General features: G+C 44.8%; 2 protein-coding genes across 2 annotated transcripts in view; both read left to right on the forward strand.

Annotated features, from left to right (window-relative positions):
* The window catches only part of LOC110514579 (rho GTPase-activating protein SYDE1), a 37522-nt gene extending 33047 nt beyond the window's left edge, over positions 1–4475 (forward strand). The window contains exon 8 of the mRNA XM_036989135.1: positions 3816–4475. Within this exon, the coding sequence (XP_036845030.1) occupies positions 3816–4288 (473 nt within the window). The 3' untranslated portion in view covers positions 4289–4475. The remainder of the gene's footprint in view (positions 1–3815) is intronic.
* Positions 4476–10565: 6090 nt separating this feature from the next.
* The window catches only part of LOC110519363 (alpha-actinin-2), a 73446-nt gene continuing 66842 nt past the window's right edge, over positions 10566–17169 (forward strand). Inside the window, exon 1 of the mRNA XM_036989146.1 lies at positions 10566–11061. Within this exon, the coding sequence (XP_036845041.1) occupies positions 10786–11061 (276 nt within the window). The 5' untranslated portion in view covers positions 10566–10785. The remainder of the gene's footprint in view (positions 11062–17169) is intronic.

Here is a 17169-nt window from a genome sequence, read left to right on the forward strand (position 1 = left end):
TATGAAGTATTGTGAGGTCATTATGGGGTATTGTGAGGTCATTATGGAGTATTGTGATGTCGTTATGGGGTATTGTGAGGTCATTATGGACTATTGTGAGGTCATTATGGAGTATTGTGAGGTCATTATGGAGTATTGTGAGGTCATTATGGAGTATTGTGAGGTCACTATGGAGTATTATGAGGTCATTATGGAGTATTGTGAGGTCATTATGGAGTATTGTGAGGTCATTATGGGGTATTGTGTGGTCATTATGGAGTATTATGAGGTCATTATGGAGTATTATGAGGTCATTATGAAGTATTGTGAGGTCATTATGGGGTATTGTGAGGTCATTATGGAGTATTGTGAGGTCATTATGGAGTATTATGAGGTCATTATGGAGTATTGTGAGGTCATTCTGGAGTATTGTGAGGTCACTATGGAGTATTATGAGGTCATTATGGAGTATTGTGAGGTCATTATGGAGTATTGTGAGGTCATTATGGGGTATTGTGTGGTCATTATGGAGTATTATGAGGTCATTATGGAGTATTATGAGGTCATTATGGAGTATTGTGAGGTCATTATGGAGTATTATGAGGTCATTATGGAGTATTGTGAGGTCATTATGGAGTATTGTGAGGTCATTATGGAGTATTGTGAGGTCATTATGGGGTATTGTGAGGTCATTATGGAGTATTGTGAGGTCATTATGAAGTATTGTGAGGTCATTATGGGGTATTGTGAGGTCATTATGGAGTATTGGGAGGTCATTATGGAGTATTGTGATGTCGTTATGGGGTATTGTGAGGTCATTATGGACTATTGTGAGGTCATTATGGAGTATTGTGAGGTCATTATGGAGTATTGTGAGGTCATTATGGAGTATTGTGAGGTCATTATGGAGTATTGTGAGGTCATTATGGAGTATTGTGAGGTCATTATGGGGTATTGTGAGGTCATTATGGAGTATTGTGAGGTCATTATGGAGTATTGTGAGGTCATTATGGGGTATTGTGTGTAGATTGAGGATTATAAAATATGTATTTAATCCATTTTAGAAAAAGGCTGTAACATGACAAAACGTGGAAAAGGGTCCAGGGGTCTGAATACTTTCTGAATGCGCTGTATGTCCAAAGGTACGTGGACACGTCGTCAAACATCTCATTCAAAATCATGGGCATTAATATGGAGTTGGTCCCCCCCTTTGCTGCTATAACAGCCTCCACTCTTCTGGGAAGACTTTCCACTAGATGTAGGAACATTGCTGCTATAACAGCCTCCACTCTTCTGGGAAGGCTTTCCACTAGATGTTGGAACATTGCTGCTATAACAGCCTCCACTCTTCTGGGAAGGCTTTCCACTAGATGTTGGAACATTGCTGCTATAACAGCCTCCACTCTTCTGGGAAGGCTTTCCACTAGATGTTGGAACATTGCTGCTATAACAGCCTCCACTCTTCTGGGAAGGCTTTCCACTAGATGTTGGAACATTGCTGCTATAACAGCCTCCACTCTTCTGGGAAGGCTTTCCACTAGATGTTGGAACATTGCTGCTATAACAGCCTCCACTCTTCTGGGAAGGCTTTCCACTAGATGTTGGAACATTACTGCTATAACAGCCTCCTCTCTTCTGGGAAGGCTTTCCACTAGATGTTGGAACATTGCTGCTATAACAGCCTCCACTCTTCTGGGAAGGATTTCCACTAGATGTTGGAACATTGCTGCTATAACAGCCTCCACTCTTCTGGGAAGGCTTTCCACTAAATGTGGGAACATTGCTGCTATAACAGCCTCCACTCTTCTGGGAAGGCTTTCCACTAGATGTAGGAACATTGCTGCTATAACAGCCTCCGCTCTTCTGGGAAGGCTTTCCACTAGATGTTGGAACATTGCTGCTATAACAGCCTCCACTCTTCTGGGAAGGCTTTCCACTAGATGTTGGAACATTGCTGCTATAACAGCCTCCGCTCTTCTGGGAAGGCTTTCCACTAGATGTTGGAACATTGCTGCTATAACAGCCTCCACTCTTCTGGGAAGGCTTTCCACTAGATGTTGGAACATTGCTGCTATAACAGCCTCCACTCTTCTGGGAAGGCTTTCCACTAGATGTTGGAACATTGCTGCTATAACAGCCTCCGCTCTTCTGGGAAGGCTTTCCACTAGATGTTGGAACATTGCTGCTAAAACAGCCTCCACTCTTCTGGGAAGGCTTTCCACTAGATGTTGGAACATTGCTGCTATAACAACCTCCACTCTTCTGGGAAGGCTTTCCACTAGATGTTGGAACATTGCTGCTATAACAGCCTCCGCTCTTCTGGGAAGGCTTTCCACTAGATGTAGGAACATTGCTGCTATAACAGCCTCCACTCCTCTGGGAAGGCTTTCCACTAGATGTTGGAACATTGCTGCTATAACAGCCTCCACTCTTCTGGGAAGGCTTTCCACTAGATGTTGGAACATTGCTGCTATAACAGCCTCCGCTCTTCTGGGAAGGCTTTCCACTAGATGTTGGAACATTGCTGCTATAACAGCCTCCACTCTTCTGGGAAGGCTTTCCACTAGATGTTGGAACATTGCTGCTATAACAGCCTCCACTCTTCTGGGAAGGCTTTCCACTAGATGTTGGAACATTGCTGCTATAACAACCTCCACTCTTCTGGGAAGGCTTTCCACTAGATGTTGGAACATTGCTGCTATAACAACCTCCACTCTTCTGGGAAGACTTTCCACTAGATGTTGGAACATTGCTGCTATAACAGCCTCCACTCTTCTGGGAAGACTTTCCACTAGATGTTGGAACATTGCTGCTATAACAGCCTCCACTCTTCTGGGAAGACTTTCCACTAGATGTTGGAACATTGCTGCTATAACAGCCTCCACTCTTCTGGGAAGGCTTTCACTAGATGTTGGAACATTGCTACGGGAATCAGTTTGGAAGTCGGTAGTGAGTGTTGCAACCGAGGACAGATTATTTTTTACATGCTACACACTACAGCACTCGGTGGTCCCGTTCCGTGAGCTTATGTGGCGTACCACTTCGCTGCTGAGCCGTTGTTGCTCCTAGACGTTTCCACTTCACAATAACAGCACTTACAGTTGACCAGGGCAGTTCTAGCAGGGCAGAAATTTGACCAACTGACTTGTTGGAAAAGTGGCACCCTGACTCTTGGGGCCTCCCGAGTGGCACAGCGGTCTAAGGCACTGCATGTTAGTGCAAGAGGTGTCACTACAGACCCTGGTTTGATTCCAGGCTGTATCACAACCTGCTGTGATTGGGAGTCCCCATAGGGTGGCGCATAATTAGCCCAACGTCATCCGGGTTTGGCCGGGGTAGGCCGTCATTTTAAATAAGAATTTGTTCTTAACTGACTTGCCTAGTTAAATTAAGGTTCAATAAAAAATGTAAAATTCTCATAAAAATTGAAATGATGGAGATTGGTTGTCTATCGAGATTGCATGGCTGTGGGCTCGATTTTATACACCTGTCAGCAACGGGTGTGACTGAAATAGCCAAATCCACTCATTTGAAGTCCACATACTTCTAGTATATATATATACAGTATATCACAAAAGTGAGTACACCCCTCACATTTTTGTAAATATTATCTTTTCATGTGACAACACTGAAGAAATGACACTTTGCTACAATGTAGTGAGTGTACAGCTTGTATAACAGTGTGAATTTGCTGTCCCCTCAAAATAACTCAACACACAGCCATTAATGTCTAAACCGCTGGCAACAAAAGTGAGTACAGCCCTAACTGAAAATGTCTAGATCATTTCATCTCTGGGTTTTGAAACCTTTCCTCTCTTTGCTTCTTCACTCCTTAGTTCCTACAGACAGAGTGACAGACAACCCCGACTCTCCCACCCTCCTCCAGCCCTCCTCCAGTTCAGACATGCCTCCTTCCCCTCCCAGCCCCATGCCCCATAACCCCCTGCCTCGGCGCTGCCAGCGTGGCCTGTCGCTGCCTCTACCGGGGGACGAAGTGGGCGTGGTGTCGCGACGTGGACGGGGCCGACTGGAGAGCCCGCCCTGTAACCGGTATGCTGGCGACTGGAGCGTGTGTGGGCGGGACTTCCTGTCCGGAGGCGATGCGGACTACGATGAGGTGGCAGGGAGCGACAGTGAGGAAGAGGAGGAAGAGAGGGAGGTGAAGAAGGTGGAGTGGACTCAGTACGTAGACGACTTAGTTCTGGACTTTGACGCCCCGTTTACCTGCAGACTGAGTCTCAAAGACTTTGATACGCTGATATCAGACCTGGAGAGAGAGCTGTCCAAACAGATAAACATCTGTCTCTGAGAGGGAGAGGGAGGAGAGGAGGGAGGAGTGGAGAGGAGAGAGGAGGAGAGGAGGGAGGAGAGGAGAGCTGTCCAAACAGATAAACATCTGTCTCTGAGAGGGAGAGGGAGGAGAGGAGGTAGGAGGGAGGAGGGAGGAGTGAGGAGAGGAGAGGAGGAGAGGAGAGAGCTGTCCAAACAGATAAACATCTGTCTCTGAGAGGGAGAGGGAGGAGAGGAGGGAGGAGGGAGGAGAGGAGGAGGGGAGAGGAGGGAGGAGAGGAGAGGAGGAGGGGAGAGGAGGGAGGAGAGGAGAGAGAGCTGTCCAAACAGATAAACATCTGTCTCTGAGAGGGAGAGGGAGGAGAGGAGGGAGGAGTGGAGAGGAAAGAGGAGGGAGGAGAGGAGAGAGGAGGGAGGAGAGGAGAGGAGAGAGAGCTGTCCAAACAGATAAACATCTGTCTCTGAGAGGGAGAGGGAGGAGAGGAGGGAGGAGAGGAGGAGGGGAGAGGTGAGGAGGGAGGAGAGGAGAGGAGTGGAGAGGGGAGGGAGGAGAAGAGAAGAGGAGAGGAAGGGAGGAGGAGGGGAGAGGAGAAGAGGAGGGGAGGAGAGAAGAGGGGAGGGGGGAGGAGAAGAGGAGAGAGACGGATAGTATTATTGAAGGTCAGGAAATTCTTTATTAGGAAATGACCAAAGAAAGACGACAAGCAATGTGGTATTTGCTTCAGTAATGTTGAAGTGTATTTAACTGTTCCAATGTGTTTAAAAAGCTTCATTTCTGGTGTTTCCTCATTCCGAATGCTGGTTCTTCTACAAACAAGTGACAACATTATCATCTTTGATCACACAAAGACACCTTATTTGTAGAGACATGGACCAGTGAAGTTCTTGACAATTCATTGTTTGTAAAATCCTAGATTGTAATGCCATGTAAGGCTGCAACGCCTGTCAGACTCTGTTATGTTGTCAGTCATGTGTATTTATTTATTTCTCCCATAGAAGTCCATTTAAGGTCTATTTTTTAGAAGGATTTGTTGATGTAATTCCAATTATTTATTCTCTAAATTCCAGTGAAGGGTGAAGGAGAGATCTTTAATAATGTTGGATAAAATAATGCATTGAAAATGTACAGTACCAGTCAACAGTTTGGACACCTACTCATTCAAGGGTTTTTCTTAATTTTTTACTATTTTCTACATTGTAGAATAATAGTGAAGACATCAGAACTATGAAATAACACATATGGAATCATGTAGTAACCAAAAAAGTGTTAAACAAATCAAACTATTTTTTATATTTGAGATTCTTCAAAGTAGCCACCCTTTGCCTTGATGACAGCTTTGTACACTCTTGGCATTCTCTCAACCAGCTTCACCTGGAATGCTTTTCCAACAGTCTTGAAGGAGTTCCCACACATGCTGATCACTTGTTGGCTGCTTTTCCTTCACTCTGCGGTCCAACTCATCCCAAACCATCTAAATTGGGTTGAGGTCGGGTGATTGTGGAGGCCAGGTCATCTGATGCAGCTCTCCATCACTCTCCTTCTTGGTCAAATAGCCCTTACACAGACTGGGGATGTGTTGGGTCATTGTCCTGTTGAAAAACAAATTATAGTTCCACTCAGTGCAAACCAGATGGGATGGCGTATCACTGCTGAATGCCTTGAATTCTAAACCAATTACAGACAGTGTCACCAGCAAAGCACCCCCACACCATCACACCACCTCCTCCTCCATGCTTCACGGTGGGAACCACACATGCATCCGTTCACCTACTCTGCGTTTCACAAACACACAGCGGTTGGAACCAAAAATCTCAAATTAGGACTCCAGACCAAAGGACAGATATCCAACGGTCCAATGTCGTGTTTCTTGGCTCAAGCCTCTCTCTCAAGTCTCTTCTAAATAAAGAAAAACCCAAATAAAGAAAAACCCTTGAATGAGTAGGTGTTCTAGAACCCTTGAATGAGTAGGTGTTCTAGAACCCTTGAATGAGTAGGTGTTCTAGAACCCTTGAATGAGTAGGTGTTCTAGAACCCTTGAATGAGTAGGTGTTCTAGAACCCTTGAATGAGTAGGTGTGTCTAAACTTTCGACCGGCACTGTATATTCAATTAAATTTGATGACATGTCAAAAAATATATCTTAGTTCAAGTATTAATATGTCTGTTAATCAGATTCCAGGTTGATCTTGAGACCTGATTGTGAATTAATGAACTGAGTTGGATTTAGACACGAGCACAAGCCTTTAAGCTGAATTACAAGACACACACACACCAACGACTCATAAAACAGTCTTTCAGCTGAATTACAAGACACCAACGACTCATAAAACTGCCTTTCAGCTGAATTACAACACACCAACGACTCATAAAACTGTCTTTCAGCTGAATTACAAGACACCAACGACTCATAAAACTGTCTTTCAGTTGAATTACAACACACCAATGACTCATTACAAGACTGTATTTCAGCTGAATTACAAGACACCAACGACTCATAAAACTGTCTTTCAGCTGAATTACAAGACACCAACGACTCATAAAACTGTCTTTCAGCTGAATTACAAGACACCAACGACTCATAAAACTGTCTTTCAGCTGAATTACAAGACACCAACGACTCATAAAACTGTCTTTCAGCTGAATTACAACACACCAACGACTCATAAAACTGTCTTTCAGCTGAATTACAAGACACCAACGACTCATAAAACTGTCTTTCAGCTGAATTACAACACACCAACGACTCATAAAACTGCCTTTAAGCTGAATTACAAGACACCAATGACTCATTACAAGACTGTCTTTCAGCTGAATTACAAGACACCAACGACTCATAAAACTGTCTTTCAGCTGAATTACAAGACACCAACGACTCATAAAACTGTCTTTCAGTTGAATTACAAGACACCAACGACTCATAAAACTGCCTTTCAGCTGAATTACAAGACACACACCAACGACTCATAAAACTGTCTTGCACTTCTGTACTAAGTACCAATATCGTAACACTTGTATTATTTTGTAATAATGAGTTATGTTCTGTATTATTTTGTAATAATTTGCTGGTTACTCTGCTACGCATCGTTGCTGTAAACAGCCATGTTATTGTGATATTTCTGCGTCGGTACAATCATATTTTTTATAAGTTGTAATTTTATCGAAGCCACGGAAGGAATGCAACAGCCATATTACAGAGGAAGTTGGCTCCCCAAAAAAATGTTTTACAACTTCCTGTTTTGTTTTTAGTATTTGTGCTGTTTATTGTATAAACAGTAATACATGGTATTGCACATCTACAATGAGCACTTACATGTTGTTGATGTCCTATGCATATCGTAACCCATGTGTTAAAACACACTATTCTTGTTACAACCGGGCAGTATCGTATGTCATACAGTGTTATCAAACCAAAAAACAATAAAGCACAGTGTTATAGTTACGGATGAGTTTGAAGCTGGTCTTCTTCCCGTCCACAGGAGGAACTTGTTCTGGGCGAGGAGTTTTCCGTAGCAGCTTTTACATGACCACATCTGCCTCTACAGTATCTCTTTCTCATAGAGGCCTAGTAGTAGTGGATCCATACACTAGGAGTTGTTTTATCATCATGGGGAACTGCTGCCCTCTGTAATGGATCTATCCACTAGGAGTTGTTGTATCATCATGGGGAACTGCTGCCCTCTGTAGTGGATCTGTAGTGGATCCATCCACTAGGAGTTGTTTATCATCATGGGGAACTGCTAAGAGGAGCTGTTCTAGTCTATCTTTTCCTTGGACTCTAAGAGGAGCGTTGTTTAACAGGCCAGCAGAGCGCAGGTGTATAATACACAGGAAACAGAGGCTGTAAGTTAGAAGCTGATGCATAACACATCATTCATTAAATAAATATAAGGCTAATACTGCATTTAATTTATTTCCTGAAAGAGGTAGGCTAGGACAACTATATATACGCCTCCTAATATCGAACGGCACCCACTTTTGCCCTTAGAACAGCCTCAAATCGTGGGGGCATAGGGGCATAGACTCTACAAGGTGTGGAAAGCGTTCCACAGAGATGCTGGTCCATGTTGACTCTACAAGGTGTCTAAAGCGTTCCACAGGGATGCTGGTCCATGTTGACTCTACAAGGTGTGGAAAGCGTTCCACAGAGATGCTGGGCCCATGTTGACTCTACAAGGTGTTGAAAGCGTTCCACAGAGATGCTGGCCCCATGTTGACTCTACAAGGTGTTGAAAGCGTTCCACAGAGATGCTGGCCCTACGTTGACTCTACAAGGTGTTGAAGGCGTTCCACAGGGATGCTGGCCCATGTTGACTCTACAAGGTGTTGAAGGCGTTCCACAGGGATGCTGGCCCATGTTGACTCTACAAGGTGTTGAAAGCGTTCCACAGAGATGCTGGGCCATGTTGACTCTACAAGGTGTGGAAGGCGTTCCACAGAGATGCTGGGCCATGTTGACTCTACAAGGTGTGGAAGGCGTTCCACAGGGATGCTGGGCCCATGTTGACTCCAGGGATTCCCACAGTTGTGTCAAGATGGATGGTCAACTTTGAATGCAGCCATCTACTGTAATCAAACGTCAAGCTGTAACACAACGTAATGGGGAATACTTCCTGAAGGTTTTAAATGTCATCGGTCCCACGTCCATCGGTTCCTATTGCCCTGGTGTGATATGGTGCCATCTAGTGGTGTAGCGTGGCACACTTTGAATGCAGCCATCTACTGTAAACAAACGTCAAGCTGTAACACAACGTAACGGGGAATACTTCCTGAAGGCATAAAGGTTTAAAGGTCATCGGTCCCATGTCCATCGGTTCTTATTGCCCTGGTGTGGGCAATAATTTATCAATAACTCATATCACTTAACTAAATGCCTTAGCTTTTCTCAAACTAAGTTAAGAGATTTTCCATGGGACTACGTACCGTGCTAATTCTGTGTAATTCATGGTTCATGAGAAGAGCGTTTTTCAAAGCATTTCCATACATTTCCATACATTTCCAAGATCTATCCTGACGGGCTTTATGGGCCTTTGATGCACATTTGTTCACCATGAAGGAAGAACCTACGTGCCAAAGTTTCAAGTCTCTAGGTCAAACAGGATGGCGAATATGAGGGTTTAAGCGAGACTGCTTCTAACAGCGTCACCTTTAGGTCAATCGGTGCTATTATTTTTGACCAAGTTACTAATGGGCTACTCAAGGACATTCAGAGACTTGTCCCGAAGCCACTCCTGCGTTGTCTTGGCTGTGTGCTTAGGGTCGTTGTCCTGTTGTAAGGTGAACCTTCACCCCAGTCTGAGGTCCTGAGAGTTCTGGAGCAGGTTTTCATCAAGGATCTCTCTGTACTTTGCTCCGTTTCATCTTTCCCTCGATCCTGACTAGTCTCCCAGTCCCTGCTGCTGAAAAACATCCCCACAGCATGATGCTGCCACCACCATGCTTCACCGTAGGGATGGTGCCAGGTTTCCTCCAGACGTGACGCTTTGCTTTCAGGCCAAAGAGTTCAATCTTGGTTTCATCAGACCAGAGAATCTTGTTTCTCATGGTCTGAGAGTCTTTAGGTGCCTTTTAGCAAACTCCAAGATGGCTGTCATGTGCCTTTTACTGAGGAGTGGCTTCCGTCTGGCCACTCTACCATAAAGGCCCAATTGGTGGAAGGTTCTGTGTTCGCTTTGTCATTATAGGGTATTGTGATGTCATTATGGGGTATTGTGATGTCATTATGGGGTATTGTGATGTCATTATGGGGTATTGTGATGTCATTATGGGGTATTGTGATGTCATTATGGGGTATTGTGATGTCATTATGGGGTATTGTGTGTAGATTGCTGAGGATATTGTTTTACGTAATCCATTTTAGAATAAGGCTGTAACGTTCCAAAATGTGGGAAGAGTCAGCGGGGTCTGAATACTTTCCCGAAGGCACTGGATTCAACTCCATGGTCTCAGGAAGACAGTCAACACTAGGTGTAACCAGTAATAGACTCTCATTCTGAATGATCACACAACGGATGACAATTTCTTATTGGTCACTGTGACACACGACACCCAACTATAACTAGTAGGTACATTCTCTGCCTGGACAACTGCTGCAGGGCAGTCCAAGGACAACAAGGGACAGACAGACAGTCAGAGAGAGAGAGAGAGAGAGACAGAGAGAGAAAGAGACAGAGAGAGACAGAGAGAGAGAGAGAGAGAGAGAGAGAGAGAGGGAGAGAGAGAGAGAGAGACAGAGACAGAGAGAGACAGAGAGAGAAGAGAGAGAGAGACAGAGAGAGAGAGAGACAGAGAGAGAGACAGAGAGAGAGAGAGAGAGAGAGAGAGAGAGAGGGAGAGAGAGAGAGGGAGGACACTGACTGACTGATCAGCTTTCTGACTCCAACCCCCCCAACACATCTTCTGATCAAGCTGCAGCAGTGACTTCAGGAGAAGAAACTCACACACAAGGTTTTTTGTCGTTGTCTTGTCTCCTGTTCACCACCTGTTGTCCTGTAGTCAGGTGTGTTGTTCTAGAGCTTCATGATGCAGAAGATGCAGAGCCAGATGATGCAGAACCAAATGATGCAGACCCAGACGATGCAGAACCAGACGATGCAGAACCAGACGATGCAGAGCCAGATGATGCAGACATCTGTAGACTATAATAATGGATACACGATGCAGACATCTGTAGACTATAATAATGGATACACGATGCAGATGCAGGAACAGCAGAATAATGACTACACCATCCAGGATGATGAGTGGGACAGAGACCTGCTCCTGGACCCTGCCTGGGAGAAACAGCAGAGAAAGGTTAGAAACTTCACTACTCGTCTTGTCTGTTCATTCATATGTCCACATCGTGTAAAGGTTTTACTGTCGTCAAGTGAGGCAGAGGAAGAGGAAGTCACTGAATGTCAAAACACAGCAGTAGTAGAAGGGCTGATAAACTCTACTACTGACCATGTTATGAATATTTACTCAGAGAGGGCAGAGGGCAGAGGGCAGAGGTCAGAGGAAGTCACTGAATGTCAAAACACAGCAGTAGTAGAAGGGCTGATAAACTCTACTACTGACCATGTTATGAATATTTACTCATGTGCATAATTAATTTTTAAGAAATTGCACTTAAAAAATATATATAAAAAACGTTTTAATTCTAGGAAGAGAGGGCAGAGGTCAGAGGGCAGAGGTCAGAGGAAGTATTTCCAAGACAGTCAAATGAGTCAAAACAAGAACACATCCTAATGGGAAGTTTCGTTTTTTTTTACATGACAGCACTATTAAAAGGCACATAAAATACTGATCACTTTACTTAGAAAAACAACACCAAGTACAGTGGGAGAGACACTATGTGGGCAACGCACCAGGCAGACATGACAGCCAAGACAACAATACCTCCCAGGCAGTCAGGCAGCATAGCAATGACCTGTGCTGCCATTCCTTTCGATGCGTGTGTTTTATGAGAACTGTCGACAGATGTCTGGTAACACAGAATGTCCTCCAGGCTCGAAGCGGGAACAGAATGGATGCCATAGGCTAATTATAACTAAGGACGTATTAAGGGGTTATACAGAGTTGGCTCAGACAATGTCCTTGGTCCTCGGTTGGCACGGGAGGACTGTGTCTGTATGGATCAATACCAACCTGATAGATTATGTTCATTTACATCTACAGACTTGTTTTTTTTTTTTTACAATATAAACCGAGTTTGTGTATTTACATAATCAAATGTACTTTGTCCACTTCGTCTGCTCTAGAATTCATACCCAGACCAGGTAGCTTTCTACAAAAGACAAATAATCTGTCACTGACCTGTCAAGATATCAGGGCCAACCTACTGTTACCCCTCAATATAGAACCATGCATTAATGAGTCTCTCTACAGACTGGTTGCCTCCCACCATGTATCAATGTACCTGGTGCTGTTGCCCTGAGGCTGGAACTACTGAGACATAAATGCATAAATAGACTATCTCATTAAACATGAAGGGCAGGGCTTCCTTCCCTGCCTATGGTCCTGCCCAGACAGAGACAACAAATATAGCAGTGACCACAGAGAGCAGCTATGATAAACCCTGGAGGGGTCTTAACTATGGGGAGCAGCTATGATAAACCCTGGAGGGGTCTTAACTATGGGGAGCAGCTATGTTAAACCCTGGAGGGGTCTTAACTATGGGGAGCAGCTATGTTAAACCCTGGAGGGGTCTTAACTATGGGGAGCAGCTATGATAAACCCTGGAGGGGTCTTAACTATGGGGAGCAGCTATGTTAAACCCTGGAGGGGTCTTAACTATGGGGAGCAGCTATGTTAAACCCTGGAGGGGTCTTAACTATGGGGAGCAGCTATGATAAACCCTGGAGGGGTCTTAACTATGGGGAGCAGCTATGTTAAACCCTGGAGGGGTCTTAACTATGGGGAGCAGCTATGATAAACCCTGGAGGGGTCTTAACTATGGGGAGCAGCTATGTTAAACCCTGGAGGGGTCTTAACTATGGGGAGCAGCTATGTTAAACCCTGGAGGGGTCTTAACTATGGGGAGCAGCTATGATAAACCCTGGAGGGGTCTTAACTATGGGGAGCAGCTATGTTAAACCCTGGAGGGGTCTTAACTATGGGGAGCAGCTATGTTAAACCCTGGAGGGGTCTTAACTATGGGGAGCAGCTATGATAAACCCTGGAGGGGTCTTAACTATGGGGAGCAGCTATGTTAAACCCTGGAGGGGTCTTAACTATGGGGAGCAGCTATGTTAAACCCTGGAGGGGTCTTAACTATGGGGAGCAGCTATGTTAAACCCTGGAGGGGTCTTAACTATGGGGAGCAGCTATGTTAAACCCTGGAGGGGTCTTAACTATGGGGAGCAGCTATGTTAAACCCTGGAGGGGTCTTAACTATGGGGAGCAGCTATGTTAAACCCTGGAGGGGTCTTAACTATGGGGAGCAGCTATGTTAAACCCTGGAGGGGTCTTAACTATGGGGAGCAGCTATGTTAAACCCTGGAGGGGTCTTAACTATGGGGAGCAGCTATATTAAACCCTGGAGGGATCTTAACTATGGGGAGCAGCTATGTTAAACCCTGTAGGGGTCTTAACTATGGGGAGCAGCTATGTTAAACCCTGTAGGGGTCTTAACTATGGGGAGAGCACGTCCCCATTACCAGGTCATTGTATTTCAGGATCTGGGTTCTGACAATATGGTGTTGTCCAGCTGTCCAATATGGTGTTGTCCAGCTGTCCAATATGGTGTTGTCCAGCTGTCCAATATGGTGTTGTCCAGCTGTCCAATATGGTGTTGTCCAGCTGTCCAATATGGTGTTGTCCATCTGTCCAATATGGTGTTGTCCAGCTGTCCAATATGGTGCTGTCCAGCTGTCCAATATGGTGTTGTCCAATATGGTGTTGTCCAGCTGTCCAATATGGTGTTGTCCAGCTGTCCAATATGGTGCTGTCCAGCTGTCCAATATGGTGTTGTCCAGTTGTTCAATATGGTGTTGTCCAATATGGTGTTGTCCAGCTGTCCATGGGGTGTTGTCAACTTTGTCCAAAATGGTGTTGTCCAGCTGTCCAATATGGTGTTGTCCAGCTGTCCAATATGGTGCTGTCCAGTTGTCCAATATGGTGTTGTCCAATATGGTGTTGTCCAGCTGTCCAATATGGTGTTGTCCAGTTGTCCAATGTGGTGTTGTCCAGCTGTCCAATATGGTGTTGTCCAGTTGTCCAATATGGTGTTGTCCAGTTGTCCAATATGGTGTTGTCCAGCTGTCCAATATGGTGTTGTCCAATATGGTATTGTCCAGCTGTCCAATATGGTGTTGTCCAGCTGTCCAATATGGTGTTGTCCAGCTGTCCAATATGGTGTTGTCCAGCTGTCCAATATGGTGTTGTCCAATATGGTGTTGTCCAGCTGTCCAATATGGTGCTGTCCAGCTGTCCAATATGGTGTTGTCCAATATGGTGTTGTCCAGCTGTCCTATATGGTGTTGTCCAGCTGTCCAATATGGTGTTGTCCAGTTGTCCAATATGGTGTTGTCCAGCTGTCCAATATGGTGTTGTCCAGTTGTCCAATATGGTGTTGTCCAGCTGTCCAATATGGTGTTGTCCAGCTGTCCAATATGGTGTTGTCCAGCTGTCCAATATGGTGTTGTCCAGCTGTCCAATATGGTGTTGTCCAATATGGTGTTGTCCAGCTGTCCAATATGGTGTTGTCCAGCTGTCCAATATGGTGTTGTCCAGTTGTCCAATATGGTGTTGTCCAATATGGTGTTGTCCAATATGGTGTTGTCCAGCTGTCCAATGTGGTGTTGTCCAGTTGTCCAATATGGTGTTGTCCAGCTGTCCAATATGGTGTTGTCCAGCTGTCCAATATGGTGTTGTCCAGCTGTCCAATATGGTGTTGTCCAGTTGGACCTTTGAAACACACCAGGCTGTGACAGACAGTGAGACGGAGACATTATATTTTAATAAGGAGGTATTCTAAACTAGACTCACAGCTAGGGCACACGGACTCCCTCTCAGGGTCAGGTCTGAACCGCTTCATTTCCTGTTTTACAGCCTCAGAGTCCCTCTCAGGGTCAGGTCTGAACCGCTTCATTTCCTGTTTTACAGCCTCAGACTCCCTCTCAGGGTCAGGTCTGAACCGCTTCATTTCCTGTTTTACAGCCTCGGAGTCCCTCTCAGGGTCAGGTCTGAACCTCTTCATTTCCTGTTTTACAGCCTCAGAGTCCCTTTACGGCCGCGCTCGGCAACTCCATCTGAGAACTAAGCCATCACTCAGGAACACCACAGGAGACAAGAAGGGGAAGTTTATGGTGCTGTTTGAGGTGCGGTTTAGTACCTGGAGAAGTCACATTCCCTCCCATTCGTTCCCAACCGTCATTCTGGACTTTAGAATTTTACACCAACATGAAAACATTTGTTATGAAGTTTATTCTCTGATTCCTGTTAAGTTGACAGTCTGCCACGGTGTCACTACCCCCTTTCAGAAAGCCCTGCAACGCCCCCACAGTGACGCAGTCCCATTGAACCAACAGGGGGCGCTATAGTTCTACCATTGACTCATATGACTTGACTGTACGGTATATTGGGGGCTGACATATGGAATTGTTTTAAGATATTCCTCCCTCCTACTAATCTGACATATGGAATTGTTTTAAGATGGTCCTACCATGGATCATTTAGCTGTATGATTTGGCTTTGAGGCCTCCTTAGTGGCGTAGTGGTCTAAGGCACTGCATCGCGGTGCTAGCTGTGCCACTAGAGATTCTGGGTTCGAGTCCAGGCTCTGTAGCAGCCAGCCGCGACCGGGAGACCCATGGGGCGACGCACAATTGGCCCAGCGCCGTCCGGGTTAATGGAGGGTTTGACTGGCAGGAATGTTCTTTTCCCATCGTGCACTAGCGACTCCTGTGGCGTCCCGGGTGCAGTGCACGCTGACACGGTCACCAGGTGTACTGTGTTTCCTCCGACACATTGGTGCGGCTGGCTTCCCGGGTTAAGCGAGCATTGGGTCAAGAAGCAGTTGCGGCTTAGTTGGGTCGTGTTTCGGAGGACTCACGGCTCTCGACCATCGCCTCTCCCGAGTCCTTACGGGAGTTGCAGCGATGAGACAAGACTGTAACTACCAATTGGGGAGAAAAAAGGGGTAAAAAAATATAATAATAATAATAATAAATAAATAAATAAGGTTTTGAAGTCTATATCTAGGAGAGAAAGCTCTGGAAATATTGACGTTTTTTTGGACACATACAGCCAGGTCCATAAATATTTGGACACTGACCAAGTTATTATAATTGTAGCTGTCTACCACAGCATATTGGAGTGGACACTGACCAAGTTATTATAATTGTAGCTGTCTACAACAACATATTGGAGTTGACACTGACCAAGTTATTATAATTGTAGCTGTCTACCACAGCATATTGGAGTGGACACTGACCAAGTTATTATAATTGTAGCTGTTTACCACAGCATATTGGAGTGGACACTGACCAAGTTATTATAATTGTAGCTGTTTACCACAGCATATTGGAGTGGACACTGACCAAGTTATTATAATTATAGCTGTCTACCACAGCATATTGGAGTGGACATTGACCAAGTTATTATAATTGTAGCTGTTTACCACAGCATATTGGAGTGGACACTGACCAAGTTATTATAATTATAGCTGTTTACCACAGCATATTGGAGTGGACACTGACCAAGTTATTATAATTGTAGCTGTCTACCACAGCATATTGGAGTGGACACTGACCAAGTTATTATAATTATAGCTGTCTACCACAGCATATTGGAGTGGACATTGACCAAGTTATTATAATTGTAGCTGTCTACCACAGCATATTGGAGTGGACACTGACCAAGTTATTATAATTGTAGCTGTCTACCACAGCATATTGGAGTGGACACTGACCAAGTTATTATAATTGTAGCTGTCTACCACAGCATATTGGAGTGGACACTGACCAAGTTATTATAATTGTAGCTGTCTACCACAGCATATTGGAGTGGACACTGACCAAGTTATTATAATTGTAGCTGTCTACCACAGCATATTGGAGTGGACACTGACCAAGTTATTATAATTGTAGCTGTCTACCACAGCATATTGGAGTGGACACTGACCAAGTTATTATAATTGTAGCTGTCTACCACAGCATATTGGAGTGGACACTGACCAAGTTATTATAATTGTAGCTGTCTACCACAGCATATTGGAGTGGACACTGACCAAGTTATTATAATTGTAGCTGTTTACCACAGCATATTGGAGTGGACACTGACCAAGTTATTATAATTATAGCTGTCTACCACAGCATATTGGAGTGGACACTGACCAAGTTATTATAATTATAGCTGTCTACCACAGCATATTGGAGTGGACACTGACCAAGTTATTATAATTGTAGCTGTCTACCACAG

The sequence above is a fragment of the Oncorhynchus mykiss genome, chromosome 1 (assembly GCF_013265735.2).
Source record: "Oncorhynchus mykiss isolate Arlee chromosome 1, USDA_OmykA_1.1, whole genome shotgun sequence".
Taxonomy (NCBI): domain Eukaryota; kingdom Metazoa; phylum Chordata; class Actinopteri; order Salmoniformes; family Salmonidae; genus Oncorhynchus; species Oncorhynchus mykiss.